Genomic DNA, 15,000 nt, shown 5'->3' with positions numbered 1-15,000 from the left:
CTCCAGGATCCCACCAACGGCTACTACAACGTGCGCGCTCACGACGACCACCGCCACACCAACGTGCGCGCTCACGGTGGTGGCGGCGGCGGCGGTAGCTCCGCCTCCTCCTCCAACGCCGGCGGCGGCCAATCGGGCGCCGGCTTCTCCGAGTACGTCCCCGGTAGCTCCACCCCCTCGTCGCGGCCCGGCGTCTACACGCCGTCCAACCAGCTGCTGGCGTCGCCGGGGGGCGGGGTCTACGGGACGCCCTCCTCCACCAATCAGGGGCTGTCGTCGCCCAGCCCGCTGTACGGCCAGCAGCACGCCGTGGGGGCCACGCCCCCGCGCATGTACGACTTCAACCACCGCTACGCCACCACCACCGGGGGGCGCTCCGCCTACGAGCAGCAGCAGGCCGCCGCCGCACAGGCCGCGCAGCAACAACAGGTCAGAGTCCTAGTCCTATCTATTATATTCTATTATATATTTGTAAAGTGGTACCCAAAAGTTGAAAGAAACCCAAAGCCACGAACGCTACGTCGCTACTGCAACGCCCACAACACCATCTTACACACTACACACACACTCACACGGGCAGTGACGTCACACACTTACCCTTCGCAGTGTTCGGGACCTATCTCCTACTAAAGTGCGCCTCGCCAACGCTGACCACCAGCCGTCAAACAATAGTCTTTGCACTGGCACTAACAGTGCCTCCCTTCCACACTCACGCCGCCAATGCATTTGTTTAATACAAACATTATCGCCCCAATCACCCACACCCCCGAGGCTTCCCTACATGGAACACTAACCACTGCTGCCTATGCTGTTGCCCCAACAGGTCCAGAAACAAGGCCTTTAACCACGCTACTTACATACACTACAACTCGCTTACAATTCGCAAACCTGGCAACACTGCCCTGGCTCACACGTCACCAGCTCTCAGAAATTCACAATCTGTTCTCTCCGTCTCTCCGCTCTCACAATTCTCGCGGGCGCAAATTCGAGTATTAAATATGTAAATGTGTTTCCAGTAAATATTAAATATGTAAACGTGTTTCCAGTAAATATTAAATATGTAAATGTATTTTCCAGTAAATATTAAATATGTAAATGTATTTTCCAGTAAATATTAAATATGTAAATATATTGTCCAGTAAATATTAAATATGTAAATGTGTTTTCCAGTAAATATTAAATATGTAAATGTGTTTCCAGTCAATATTAAATATGTAAATGTGTTTCCAGTATAAATATTAAATATGTAAATAAATATTAAATATGTAAATGTATTCTCCAGGCGCAGCCGGCCTCCATCTACCCCGCCGACCCGCTCTACCACCACCACCACGGAGGCTCCGCCTACATCCTGCCGGCGGGAACGCCCACCAATGGGGCGGGGACGTACGGCGGCGGTGGCGGCGGCGGCGGGGGGGGGCGGGCCTTCACCTCCTACGTGAAGCCCGTGGCGTCCTACGAGAAGGTGACGGACAGCTGCTACGACCAATCGGACGACAGCACCAAGGTGTCCGGCGGGTCGTCCCGGTTCTCCTACGCCTCGTCGCAGGTCAGCTCGTCGCAGCACAGCGACTACGGACTCCGCCCCTCGCAGCAGCAGCAACGCATGCAGACTCACGTCTGATTGGCCCAAAAAATACAGACGGACTCAGTCGACGTTGTGATTGGATTGGACCCCCCAGAGGCTTGTTTTTCGAAAGAGGGCGGGGACAAACGGATTCACACACGTGTGATTGGAGGAGAGGCTTCTTTGATTTTTTTTTCTTTTTTTAAAGAGGCGGGACATACAAGACTCACGTGTGATTGGAGGAGAGGGTTTTTCGTTTTAGCGTTTTGGCGGGAGAATGGTGGAGTTATGGTTGGAGGGGGGGGGGCACGGAAACACAAACAAGACTCGCTTCGATTGGTCGTTTTTTGGGGGCGTTGGGGGGCACGACACGCGTGATTGGAGGGGAGCTGAGATTACCTTCATTCATTCCGCCATGGGTGAAGACGATTGGATCTACGGTTAAAACCTGTATTGGTGTCAGCCCATTGGCTCCTGTCACCAGAGTGAGCTGGTTTGCTGACAGCCCATTGGCTGAACGTCACCACAGAGAGCTGGTTTGCTGACAGCCCATTGGCTCCTGTCACCAGAGTGAGCTGGTTTGCTGACAGCCCATTGGCTCCTGTCACCACAGTGAGCTGGTTTGCTGACAGCCCATTGGCTCCTGTCACCACAGTGAGCTGGTTTGCTGACAGCCCATTGGCTGAACGTCACCACAGTGAGCTGGTTTGCTGACAGCCCATTGGCTGAACGTCACCACAGTGAGCTGGTTTGCTGACAGCCCATTGGCTGAACGCCACCACAGTGAGCTGGTTTGCTGACAGCCCATTGGCTGAACGTCACCACAGTGAGCTGGTTTGTTGTCAGCCCATTGGCTGAACGTCACCACAGTGTGCTTTCTTTTTTCTTATTTTTTTAACCGCAGTGGGATAACAATTCTCCAAGATGGCCGCCTACCTGAACCCGTGGCGCCGTTTTCCCTCAAAGGATTATGGGTTCAGTCCGTTGGATGAATCCCATCGGTGGGGGGGTCCCATCCCATCGGTGGGGGGGGGTCCCATCCCATCGGTGGGGGGGTCCCATCCCATCGGTGGGGGGGTCCCATCCCATCGGTGGGGGGGTCCCATCCCATCGGTGGGGGGGTCCCATCCCATCGGTGGGGGGGGGTCCCATCCCATCGGTGGGGGGGTCCCATCCCATCGGTGGGGGGGTCCCATCCCATCGGTGGGGGGGTCCCATCCCATCGGTGGGGGGGGGGTCCCATCCCATCGGTGGGGTGGGGGGGTCCCATCCCATCGGTGGGGGGGGGTCCCATCCCATCGGTGGGGGGGGGGTCCCATCCCATCGGTGGGGGGGTCCCATCCCATCGGTGGGGTGGGGGGGTCCCATCCCATCGGTGGGGGGGGGGTCCCATCCCATCGGTGGGGGGGTCCCATCCCATCGGTGGGGGGGGGGGGGGGGGGTCCCATCCCATCGGTGGGGGGGGGGTCCCATCCCATCGGTGGGGGGGTCCCATCCCATCGGTGGGGTGGGGGGGTCCCATCCCATCGATGGGGGGGTCCCATCCCATCGGTGGGGGGGGGGGGGGGGGGGGGGGTCCCATCCCATCGGTGGGGGGGTCCCATCCCATTTCCCAGAGTGAGCGAAATGTCAACCCCTCAAAAGACATGGAAGGAATGGTGGGAATTACAACCACCATTTAAACAAAAACAATAACAACATACTAAACATTTTGTCGTCTGTCATTAATCGGTGTTTGTTTGTTTGTTTGTTTGTTTGTTGGCATGCAAAGAATTCTGAGCACATTCTGTGTCTTTAATGTACATCAACAACCGGGGGGGGGGGGGGGTCTTATTACTAGAACAATCAGAGAGCGAGGTTACATTTGGGAGAGGATGTTTTTAAAGTAAAAAAATAAATGGTGGCAATCGTCGACTTGAAACGAGCTTGGCGTTGAGAGGGTTAGGGTTTTGGGGGTCCCGGTCGGAGCGTCAGAGCGAGAATACGGGGGTCCTCGAAATCTAGACTCTCCCTTTCTCCAGTTTCAATATAGGTTCTACAACACAATCAAAAGTAGTTCCAACATGTTTACAATGAAACAAGTGTATACTACCCTGAAACAAGTTTACTAGACAAGTTTACTAGACAAGTTTACTAGACAAGTTTACTAGACAAGTATGCTAGACAAGTTTACTATCCAAGTTTACTAGACAAGTATGCTAGACAAGTTTACTATCCAAGTTTACTAGACAAGTTTACTAGACAAGTTTACTAGACAAGTATGCTAGACAAGTTTACTAGACAAGTTTACTAGACAAGTTTACTAGACAAGTTTACTAAAAAAGTTTACTATCCAAGTTTACTAGACAAGTTTACTAGACAAGTTTACTAGACAAGTTTACTAGACAAGTTTACTAGACAAGTTTACTATCCAAGTTTACTAGACAAGTATGCTAGACAAGTATGCTAGACAAGTTTACTATCCAAGTTTACTAGACAAGTATGCTAGACAAGTTTACTATCCAAGTTTACTAGACAAGTATGCTAGACAAGTTTACTAGACAAGTATGCTAGACAAGTATGCTAGACAAGTTTACTAGACAAGTATGCTAGACAAGTATGCTAGACAAGTTTACTAGACAAGTTTACTAGACAAGTATGCTAGACAAGTTTACTAGACAAGTATGCTAGACAAGTTTACTAGACAAGTATGCTAGACAAGTTTACTAGACAAGTTTACTAGACAAGTTTACTAGACAAGTATGCTAGACAAGTTTACTAGACAAGTATGCTAGACAAGTTTACTAGACAAGTTTACTAGACAAGTATGCTAGACAAGTTTACTAGACAAGTATGCTAGACAAGTTTACTAGACAAGTTTACTAGACAAGTATGCTAGACAAGTTTACTAGACAAGTATGCTAGACAAGTTTACTAGACAAGTTTACTAGACAAGTTTACTAGACAAGTTTACTAGACAAGTTTACTAGACAAGTATGCTAGACAAGTTTACTAGACAAGTTTACTAGACAAGTATGCTAGACAAGTTTACTAGACAAGTATACTAGACAAGTATGCTAGACAAGTTTACTAGACAAGTATGCTAGACAAGTATGCTAGACAAGTTTACTAGACAAGTTTACTAGACAAGTATGCTAGACAAGTTTACTAGACAAGTTTACTAGACAAGTATGCTAGACAAGTTTACTAGACAAGTATGCTAGACAAGTTTACTAGACAAGTTTACTAGACAAGTATGCTAGACAAGTTTACTAGACAAGTATACTAGACAAGTTTACTAGACAAGTTTACTAGACAAGTATGCTAGACAAGTTTACTAGACAAGTATGCTAGACAAGTTTGCTAGACAAGTATGCTAGACCAGTATGCTACCCTGACATACTGACTAAGCGATATGGCGCATATCTCCGCCTGGTTGATAGGGCAAATGGGTTGTTGAGGAAATTAAAAACTGTTTTTCTGTCTGTTGCATGCAGATGATGATGATGATGATGATGATGATGTGTCTAGTGGAGTTAAAACAAAAAAAAAAGAAGAAGAAATCTTTTCATTTTCATCTCATTTCATTCCATGTTTGAGATGTCGTTTTTCTTTTCTTTTTTCTATGCACTTTCTCGCGGCCGCCGTTCGCACTCAAACTCCCACAATGCACTGCACTGGTTTCTCAGCATAAGGTCCGGGGGACCCTTAGGGGTCTGTACTGTAACTCCGCGAGTTGCCGTGGCGTGTTAACGTTACTGTGTGTTTATACGTAACTATCTATGCGTGCGTTTACGCATCGTTTGATAAAACACACCGGCCGTTTCCAGCCGTATATTGAGCTACAACGTGTTATTCAGTTTTGGGACCGAGAGGCTAAATCATCATCCCTGCGTGGCTCAACCGCCGCATAAAACACATGGCAAAGTTTACATACCGGTAGTTTTAAGCCTTTTAGCGTATTTAGAGGATTTACATACCGGTAGTCTGCCTTTAAGCGTGTTTAGAGGATCTGGAACATACCGGTAGTCTGCCTTTAAGCGTGTTTAGAGGATCCCAGAAATAAATAAAAAGTGGATCCATGAAATTATAAAAAAAATAAAGAGCTGAGAATCACTGTTTGTTTTCACACCTATATGTTGTTGTGAAAGAAAGTATCGCTTCTCTAAGCAGCCAATGGAAACGCTTCTCTAAGCAGCCAATGGAAACGCTTCTCTAAGCAGCCAATGGAAACGCTTCTCTAAGCAGCCAATGGAAACGCTTCTCTAAGCAGCCAATGGAAACGCTTCTCTAAGCAGCCAATGGAAACTCCTCTCTCTCTCTCTAACGCCGTGGGCTCCAACGGGCGCGCTGCGTCTCCGTCGCGTGAGTCAGAAAACGAACCGGGGCAATTTTAATGCAGTCACGGGACGCGACGCAACGCAACGCGACGTAACGCAACACGACGCAACGCAACGCAACGCGACGCAACGCAACGCAACGTAACGCAACGTAACGCGACGCAACGCGACACAACGTAACGCAAAACGACGCAACGCAACGTGACGCAACGTAACGCGACGCAACGCGACACAACGTAACGCAACGCAACGTAACGCGACGCGACGCAACGTAACGCGAGCCAAAAAGGGAACATTCCCTGACGGTGACGCAACGCTGACGCACCAGGTGGAGCCCCCGTGTCAGCAGCCAATCGGGTGGAGCCCCCCTGTAAGCAGCCAATCGGGTGGAGCCCCCGTGTCAGCAGCCAATCGAAACGAAAACCCGTGAACGACAAATTGTCACTTATATCCAAACAGAGCGAATAAAGATCATTTGCTTGTTCTTTATTTTTATATTTTATATAAGCCTTAAACTGTACAGCTTCTGTGTAAGCTGACCTACTTACTGTAAAGTTCCTTTATATAAATATCATTCATATCCATAATGTAATGATATATGTTTATATTAATATCATTCATATCCAGATTATGTAACCTATACGTCATTTTACTTTGGTCTTTTTATTATCGTTTTTTTATTGTTTCCATTCCGTTATTCGTCCAATCAGCCGAATGCAAGTACCGTTTGTTTTTTTATTATAATTATCATTTTTAACACTTATTGCCATTTATATGTTCGTTTGTTTATTATTATTATTATTATTGTTGTTTTTTTTTATATAATGTATTAAGAGTTTTAATTGCTAAAAAAAGAAGAGCTATCATTGCTTGTAACTTTGTACACATATTTATATTTAAATAAAAGACATTTCCCAAATAAAGACATGAGTGTGGAGTGTCCTGTTGTCACGCACGCACACACGCACGCACGCACACACGCACGCACACACGCACGCACGCACACACGCACGCACACACGCACACACGCACGCACGCACGCACGCACGCACGGTAGCCGATATGGACGGACGGAGTGCAACACACACTCTCCCCCCCATGCCTTCGGCCTGGTGGAGACAATGACCGCAGGGAGCCAGCTACAGTATATCCCCAATATAGGCGTTTCACCACAAGCAGACACACACACACACACGTGTGCACACACACACACACACACACACACACACACACACACACCACTTGTGAGAACATGATAGTTTAGTTTTAGGAAGGTGATTTTTTTTATTCCACAAAAAAAAAGACATTTATTTTTACCATTTTTAACTCCAATCCCATAATGATTGGGGCATAAAAACAAGAAGTTGAAGGATAAAATTAAGTCTGATAATGTAGCATTACTGAAGACCATTTTTCAAAAAATATATATACAAAAATTATAACATTTTAGACAAAATCGCCAATTCCTCCTGACCTGAATACCCGTGCCAAAATATGCATAAAAACACAACAATCTTAAACAACGTCACAAGAATACTGAGAAGCGATTGGCCTTCGGGGCTTTAGCCCTCCGATTGGCCTTCGGGCTTCAGCCCTCCGATTGGCCTTCGGGCTTTAGCCCGCCGATTGGCATTCGGGGCTTCAGCCCTCTGATTGGCTAATAAGACAAATAAAAACACCATAAATATTTTTATTTATTTCATAAATAGAGAATCTTTCAATAGGAACTGTTCCCGTCGCAGGTTGATGATGTCAGTCATATGTCATGTGTGGTCCAGCCCTATGGAATATATGGAATGCACGTGCTAATGAAAAAGTATTTAAAATATTGCTTTGATGCTCATATTAGGAATTATTAAGTTATTTTTATTTTATTACCACATGCATTCCACAGGATGGACCACACATGGACATATGACATCATCAACCTGCGACAGGAGCAGTTCCTATTGAGTGAAAGATTCTCTATTTATGAAAGAAATAACATATTTAAGGTATCATTAGTTTAGTTGTAGAGGGAAAGGATAATGTTTAGTTTAGTTGTAGAGGGAAAGGATAATGTTTAGTTCAGTTGTAGAGGAAAAGGATAATGTTTAGTTTAGTTGTAGAGGGAAAGGATAATGTTTAGTTTAGTTGTAGAGGGAAAGGATAATGTTTAGTTTAGTTGTAGAGGGAAAGGATAATGTTTAGTTTAGTTGTAGAGGGAAAGGATAATGTTTAGTTTAGTTGTAGAGGGAAAGGATAATGTTTAGTTTAGTTGTAGAGGGAAAGGATAATGTTTAGTTTAGTTGTAGAGGGAAAGGATAATGTTTAGTTTAGTTGTAGAGGGAAAGGATAATGTTTAGTTTAGTTGTAGAGGGAAAGGATAATGTTTAGTTTAGTTGTAGAGGGAAAGGATAATGTTTAGTTTAGTTGTAGAGGGAGAGGATAATGTTTAGTTTAGTTGTAGAGGGAAAGGATAATGTTTAGTTTAGTTGTAGAGGGAAAGGATAATGTTTAGTTCAGTTGTAGAGGGAAAGGATAATGTTTAGTTTAGTTGTAGAGGAAAGGGATAATGTTTAGTTCAGTTGTAGAGGGAAAGGATAATGTTTAGTTTAGTTGTAGAGGGAAAGGATAACGTTTAGTTTAGTTGTAGAGGAAAATGATGTTTAGTTTAGTTGTAGAGGGAAAGGATAATGTTTAGTTTAGTTGTAGAGGGAAAGGATAATGTTTAGTTTAGTTGTAGAGGGAAAGGATAATGTTTAGTTTAGTTGTAGAGGGAAAGGATAATGTTTAGTTTAGTTGTAGAGGGAAAGGATAATGTTTAGTTCAGTTGTAGAGGGAAAGGATAATGTTTTTAGGGCATTATTTGTCTGATTAGCCAGAGATCGTTTTAACACCATTTATTATTATGCTCTGAACTAGTCTTTGGATCTATAAATCTATTAATAACAGTTTCTTATGCTCAACTGGATCTATAGATCAGATGTTCTCACACGTCACTCCTGTAAAATAACCGTTTCGTCCAAGAAACCCCTGAATTACATTTAAACTATATTTACAATTACATTTAAACTGCATTACATTTAAACTGCATTACACCAGAAGGTCGTACGTTAACCGGCCTTAACACAAACATTGCTCAAGACGGAACGTTCCGTCATATAAAGCTTTATTACCGATATCAAACGGGATCGCCGATTCATTTTTCTTTTGCTTGGCCTTTCCTTCCTCAGCGATCCTAGGCAGATTTCACGCTTATATTTGAGTTTATTTACATGTATTATCTCAGGGATTTGAGGCACTGATCGGTTGGCACTTTTAATGTCGTGGTTGTTTGTTACGATGACAATAAAGATCTACATGATATGATTCTAATCTAAGTGGTTGAATGATTGATAATGGATCTCGCTCGCTCATAAATAGCTAAAATATTGCATTTTTTTAAAAAGGGAGAAAAAGCAGAATAAACATCTTTGCGATTTTCAAACCACGGCCTCGTATTAAAATAAAACGGATAAAAACATTAATGGGACCCTAAAAAAAACCACCCAACTCCACACCGTTCCCTTCCATCTTGGCGGGAGTTCTCCGAATATGATTTACATATTTACACTCAATTAATAATAATAATAAGACCAGTGTAACGTGACATCACTGGGAGGGGGAGGGGTCTCCATTAAGAAAAAAACATAAAACACGCTCTCTCTCTCTCTCTCTCTCTCTCTCTCTGCTCGCATGTGCATGTGTGCGTGTAAATGAACAAAAGTTGTAACACCAATTTTTGTTTCGTCTCCCTCTGAGCCCACCACCCCTCCCCCCTCCCCCCTCCCCCGTCGCTTACTGATGATGTCATTGCCCTCGCCCCATCCCGCCCCACCACCCCCCTCCTCCCCTCCCGTTGCGTACTGACGAGGTCATCAGATGCCCGTCTTGCTGCGTATCCAGTCCCTCAGCTTGGTGACGCGGCTGTAGACGCCGGGTTTGTTGCGTCGGGCGCAGCCCTCGCCCCAGCTCACCACGCCCGCCTGGAACCACTTCCCGCTCTCCTCGAAGCACGTCAGGGGCCCCCCCGAATCGCCCTGCGATGGGGGGAGGATGGGGAGGGGGGGGGGGGACGGGACGGGACGCAGAGCACATTTCATTTCAGCGAAGGCATTTCGATGTGTGTCCGAGTATCTCAGTCAGTGGAGCTGAGAGGGGGGGGGGACGACGACGACATCCTGTCTCAGGCCTCATTCACACCTAAAAGACACCTGTCTCTGTGTCTTGTCCGTGTTCAACCCATTTTGACCTGACGTCGAAATTTATAAAATGTCTTCTAAATCCTGACAGTTTTCCGTCAGGATTTGCGCTACGTTTTCACGATTTCTTTCACTACTGCTTGGGAAAAACTCTACAAATGCTTTCTAAATCCTGATAGTTTTCTGAAAATGTTTCTACGTTAGAGGTTCTCAAACATCTTCATGTCAAGGACCCGCAAAAATATATGAATTTGACCGCCGGCCGCCGTCTGAAAGAATATGTATTCAAATATTTGAGGCACATTTTCACAATCTTTCCAAAAAATAGCAGACCTACAAGTCTACGGACAGGACACAAGACAGGTGTCTTTTAGGTGTGAATGAGGCCTCGCCAGACAGACAGACAGACAGACAGACAGACAGACAGACAGACAGACAGACAGACACACCTGACAGGCGTCGACGCCTCCAGACAGGAAGCCGCTGCAGAGCATCCTGGAGGTCATTCCTCCGTCCGTCACGTCGTTACAGACGGTGTCGTTGATGATCTTCACCATGGCCTTCTGGAGGAGACGGGCCGTGCGACCTAGAGACACACAGAGAGAGAGAGAGAGGTCGTTACAGACGGTGTCGTTGATGATCTTCACCATGGCCTTCTGGAGGAGACGGGCCGTGCGACCTAGAGACACACAGAGAGAGAGAGAGAGAGGTCGTTACAGACGGTGTCGTTGATGATCTTCACCATGGCCTTCTGGAGGAGACGGGCCGTGCGACCTAGAGACCCACAGAGAGAGAGAGAGAGAGAGAGAGAAAACAACCTCTCTGATTGGTCGTGGAGTCTTTAAAATGTTGTTTCTAGTCCGTACCTCCTTCCCTCCTGCTGCCCAGCAGTTCATCCCACGGCTGAAGTGGTGCGACGCAGGCAGGCACATGCTAACAGGCTAACACGCTAACCGGCTGAAAAGGCTAACATGCTAATAGGCTAACATGCTAACAGGATAACATGCTAATAGGCTAAGGGCCGATTCATACTCCTATTTTACCGCTGTTTCGGCGCTGTAGTGCCGAAATGATTTCGGCTCGTCAGAAATTTTCAGTAGCACCGAAGAGCCGACTTTAGGACGGTACCCGCCCCCCCCGAACCTCAAATGACGTCACATTGTAGGCTCTACAGAGCCGAACCGACTTTTATTCGGCTCTAAAATAGGAGTATGAATCGGCCCTAACATGATAACAGGATAACATGCTAACAGGCTAACAGGCTAACATGCTAACAGGCTAACATGCCAACAGGCTGAACAGTGACCCGTACCTCCTTCGCGGACGTTGCCCCATCCCGTCACCCAACAGTTCATCCCGGGGCTGAAGTAGTGCGAGGCGGCGGGCAGGCAGATGGGAGCGATGGTGTTGGTGAACTCCAGGGGCGTGGCCAGCTCCAGCAGCGCCACGTCGTAGTCCATGGTCATGGGGTTGTAGCCCTCGTGGCTGATGATGCTCTTTATCGCCCTCTGCTGGACGTCACTGTCCGTCTTGTACTGGTCCTGGAGACCGCTGTAGGTCTGCCAGTTGGACGCTATGTGGTTCCTACAGACAGACAGACAGACAGTTGTTACGGTGTTGCCATTCGTTTGTTGGCCCTGTATCGTCACAAGATCTACACTATAGCTGCATATAGGGGGCGCTATAGAGCGTTGCAGTCCCGCCCCCCTTTCATGACGACGCCAGGCCCAGTCCCGCCCATTTTTCATGACACCAGGCCACAAAGACAACTCTTGTCGTGACAAATCATGACAACAAACACAATATTTTGGACCAAAAAAATAATTACAAAGAAGAAAAACAAGGGAAAAAAAGTGTCGTTTTCTTCTTCTAATTATGTGTTTGTTTGTGGTCATGATTTCTCACGACTCCAGTTGGTTTTGTACGAGGCTTAAAAGGTCTTTAAATAAATACTTTTTGAAATGAACGGGGAATCATTTCCTGGGCCCTGGTAGGGGGCGGGGCTGAGAAGCTCCATAGCGCTCCTCAAAAATGTACGGTGTCTTATATAATATATAATGTACGGTGTCTTATATAATATATAATGTACGGTGTCTTATATAATATATAATGTACGGTGTCAAGGACACTTGGACACACCACCAGGATGGGCCGGTAGGGATTGAACCGGGGCCCTTTTGGGTTCCCAGGCGATCGCTGAGCCTCTGCCCGGCCGCCCGCCCACCCGCTCATCCACAGGAGCCAAATAGGCTTCCAAGTGATTTATTGCACTTGACGTTGCAACAAAGCCAAGTGCTTTGTAAACCAACACTATAGCTCTTCAAGTGCTCTCTCTCTGTGTGTGTGCGTGCGCGTGTGTGTGTGTGTGTGTGTGTGTGTGTGTGTGTGTGTGTGTGTGTGTGTGTGTGTGTGTGTGTGTGTGTGTGTGTGTGTGTGTGTGTGTGTGTGTGTGTGTGTGTGTGTGTGTGTGTGTGTGTGTGTGTGTGTGTGTGTGTGTGCGCGTGTGTGCGTGCGTGCGTGCATGCGTGCGTGCGTGCGTGTGTGCGTGCGTGCGTGCGTGCGTGCGTGCAACACATAGATATGTCTTCACTGTCAGGTGTAAATCCTTGTATGTCATAAACCAGCGATACTCGTCAGGAAATGGAAGAATAACATTAAACAAATCTGTGTTCCAATATATCTACCGTAGTTTTATGAGTTCCAATATATCTATTGTAGTTTTATGAGTGGTCTTGAAGCAGTGGGCGGCAGACAGCAGTATATTTAGGCCTAGTTTTAGTCTTACTTGGGGTCAGTGGTCTTGGGGTCAGTGGTCTTACTTGGGGTCAGTGGTCTTGGGGTCAGTGGTTTTGGGGTCAGTGGTCTTGGGGTCAGTGGTCTTACTTGGGGTCAGTGGTCTTGGGGTCAGTGGTCTTACTTGGGGTCAGTGGTCTTGGGGTCAGTGGTCTTACTTGGGGTCAGTGGTCTTGGGGTCAGTGGTCTTACTTGGGGTCAGTGGTCTTGGGGTCAGTGGTCTTGGGGTCAGTAGTCTTACTTGGGGTCAGTGGTCTTGGGGTCAGTGGTCTTACTTGGGGTCAGTGGTCTTGGGGTCAGTGGTCTTGGGGTCAGTGGTCTTGGGGTCAGTGGTCTTACTTGGGGTCAGTGGTCTTGAAGCAGTGCGCGGCAGACAGAAGCCACTTCTCGTTAAGGATGGACGCTCCACAGGTGTGTCCCCAGGTGAGGAAGTGGAGGCTGACCTGCCACGGCCACTCCCCCAGCTCCGCGTCGTCCCCGCCCACAATGCGGTTCAGCTTGTATGGTCTGATGCCACACCCTGGAAGGGAAGACACGCCCCCTCGTTAAAACATTAAGACACGCCCCCTCGTTAAAACATTAACAAATAATTAGAAAGTAGAAAAAAAACGGCAGGTTACAACACTTTTTTAGCTGTTTTTCTTCTTTGTAATTATTTGTTTGGTCCAAAATATTGTGTGTGTGTGTGTGTTGTCACGACAAGAGTTGGCTTCGTACGACGCTTAAAAAGGGGTTGGCGAAAGGGCCTTTCTGTGTGGAGTTTGCATGTTCTCCCCGTGTCCCCTATAGGGTAGGTACCCTCACATGTTCTCCCCGTGTCCCCTATAGGGTAGGTACCCTCACAAAAAACATGCAGTAATCCTGGTCACTAAACTGCCTCCCCCTGGCCAGCCGGGGCGCCTGATGGAGGGGAAAGGAACTGGTTAGAATAATGTGTTCCTTCCACGCGCTACGTCCAACCAGGGAAACTCCCCCCCTGTCAGGTGTAAAGGAGCAACTTGGACACTCAGGCATGAAGGGAGCATGAGTTCAAGTCCGTTGCTCTCCCCAGGTTGGCGGAGGGTGTGTAGAGCCCAGGATCACAGTAGTTGATTGGCACAGGGGTGAAAAATGGGTTACAAAATCGTGGGATAAAAAATATATTTTAAGAAAAAGGTCTTTAGATAAATACTTTTTGAAAATGCATTGGGATTAATTTCCTGGGCCTGGCGTTGTCATGAGAGGGGGCGGGACTGCGAGGCTCTATACTGGGACCTTGGTTGTTTTGGCCTTCTTTATATCATCTTTATATCATTTTTATAGCCGATGTAAGGTGTCAGTAACCTGACGCTGCCAGATCCAAGAAGCTTGCTACACAAATTTGTTTCACAGCTTATTGGGATCTGGGATACCGCCCCCATCTGGCAGCGTCAGGTTAAGGTGTCTGGTGACGATAATAAAATAAGGAAATCCGCCGTGTCCCTCCCGCGAGCTGCATGTCGTTTTCACAGATCCACCAAAGGGATCCTGCAACATACAAGCCCTTTGTAGAGACATATGAGCTCATTTTAAATGCTCACAAATAGCAGCAGGAATTATGTTGAATAAATTCAACCGAGCCGGCCGGGTCCATTTGGTTACAAACACGAAGTTAAATTAAATTGAACACAGTCAACGCCAGGGACTACAGATGAAATTCAGCTTTGGCTAACTCTGGCCCATTTACATTGATGTGAAAACTGACATGTTGATTAATGAGCTTTGTCCCTGTCAAATAAATACATAAATAACTAACTCCACACCGTGCTCAAGATCGACAGACTATTAGAGTAAAATACACATTTATCCTTTATTACATTATTTAGATAATCTGTGAGCATTAACCCATTTAGGCTTGACGTTGAAATAAATAAAAAATAAAGTATTCTGAAAGAATATATATTCAAAGATATGTGCCGCATTTTCAAGATCTTTCAAAAAATAGCAGACCTACAAGCTCGTAAGCTATGAGCTTGTAGATCTGCTATATTTCAATAGCTAAAGTATAACAAAATGTTTAGTTAAAACACCAAAAGGGGTTCCCGTCCAGAATGGATTAAAATGAGCGTCTCTACAAAGG

The 15,000-nt window shown here is 46.5% G+C and overlaps 2 protein-coding genes across 2 annotated transcripts in view; one reads left to right on the top strand and one right to left on the bottom strand.

The window, feature by feature from the left end:
• kirrel3l (kirre like nephrin family adhesion molecule 3, like) overlaps positions 1-1,733 on the top strand; it is a gene marked incomplete at its 5' end in the record, with an annotated part of 21,698 nt that extends 19,965 nt beyond the window's left edge. The window contains 2 exon segments of the mRNA XM_080767276.1: positions 7-429; positions 1,283-1,733. Of these exon segments, the coding sequence (XP_080623402.1) occupies positions 7-429; positions 1,283-1,624 (765 nt within the window). The 3' untranslated portion in view covers positions 1,625-1,733.
• An 8,034-nt stretch (positions 1,734-9,767) lies between these two features.
• st14 (ST14 transmembrane serine protease matriptase) overlaps positions 9,768-15,000 on the bottom strand; it is a 22,447-nt gene continuing 17,214 nt past the window's right edge. The window contains 4 exon segments of the mRNA XM_080768986.1: positions 9,768-9,947; positions 10,559-10,695; positions 11,422-11,693; positions 13,242-13,422. Coding sequence (XP_080625112.1) covers positions 9,786-9,947; positions 10,559-10,695; positions 11,422-11,693; positions 13,242-13,422 — 752 coding nt within the window. The 3' untranslated portion in view covers positions 9,768-9,785.

Source organism: Protomyctophum bolini (assembly GCF_963924005.1).
Source record: "Protomyctophum bolini genome assembly, chromosome: 7".
Taxonomy (NCBI): Eukaryota; Metazoa; Chordata; class Actinopteri; order Myctophiformes; family Myctophidae; genus Protomyctophum; species Protomyctophum bolini.
The sequence above is the reverse complement of the archived record's forward strand: the minus strand, read 5'-3'. Positions and strand labels throughout refer to the sequence as shown.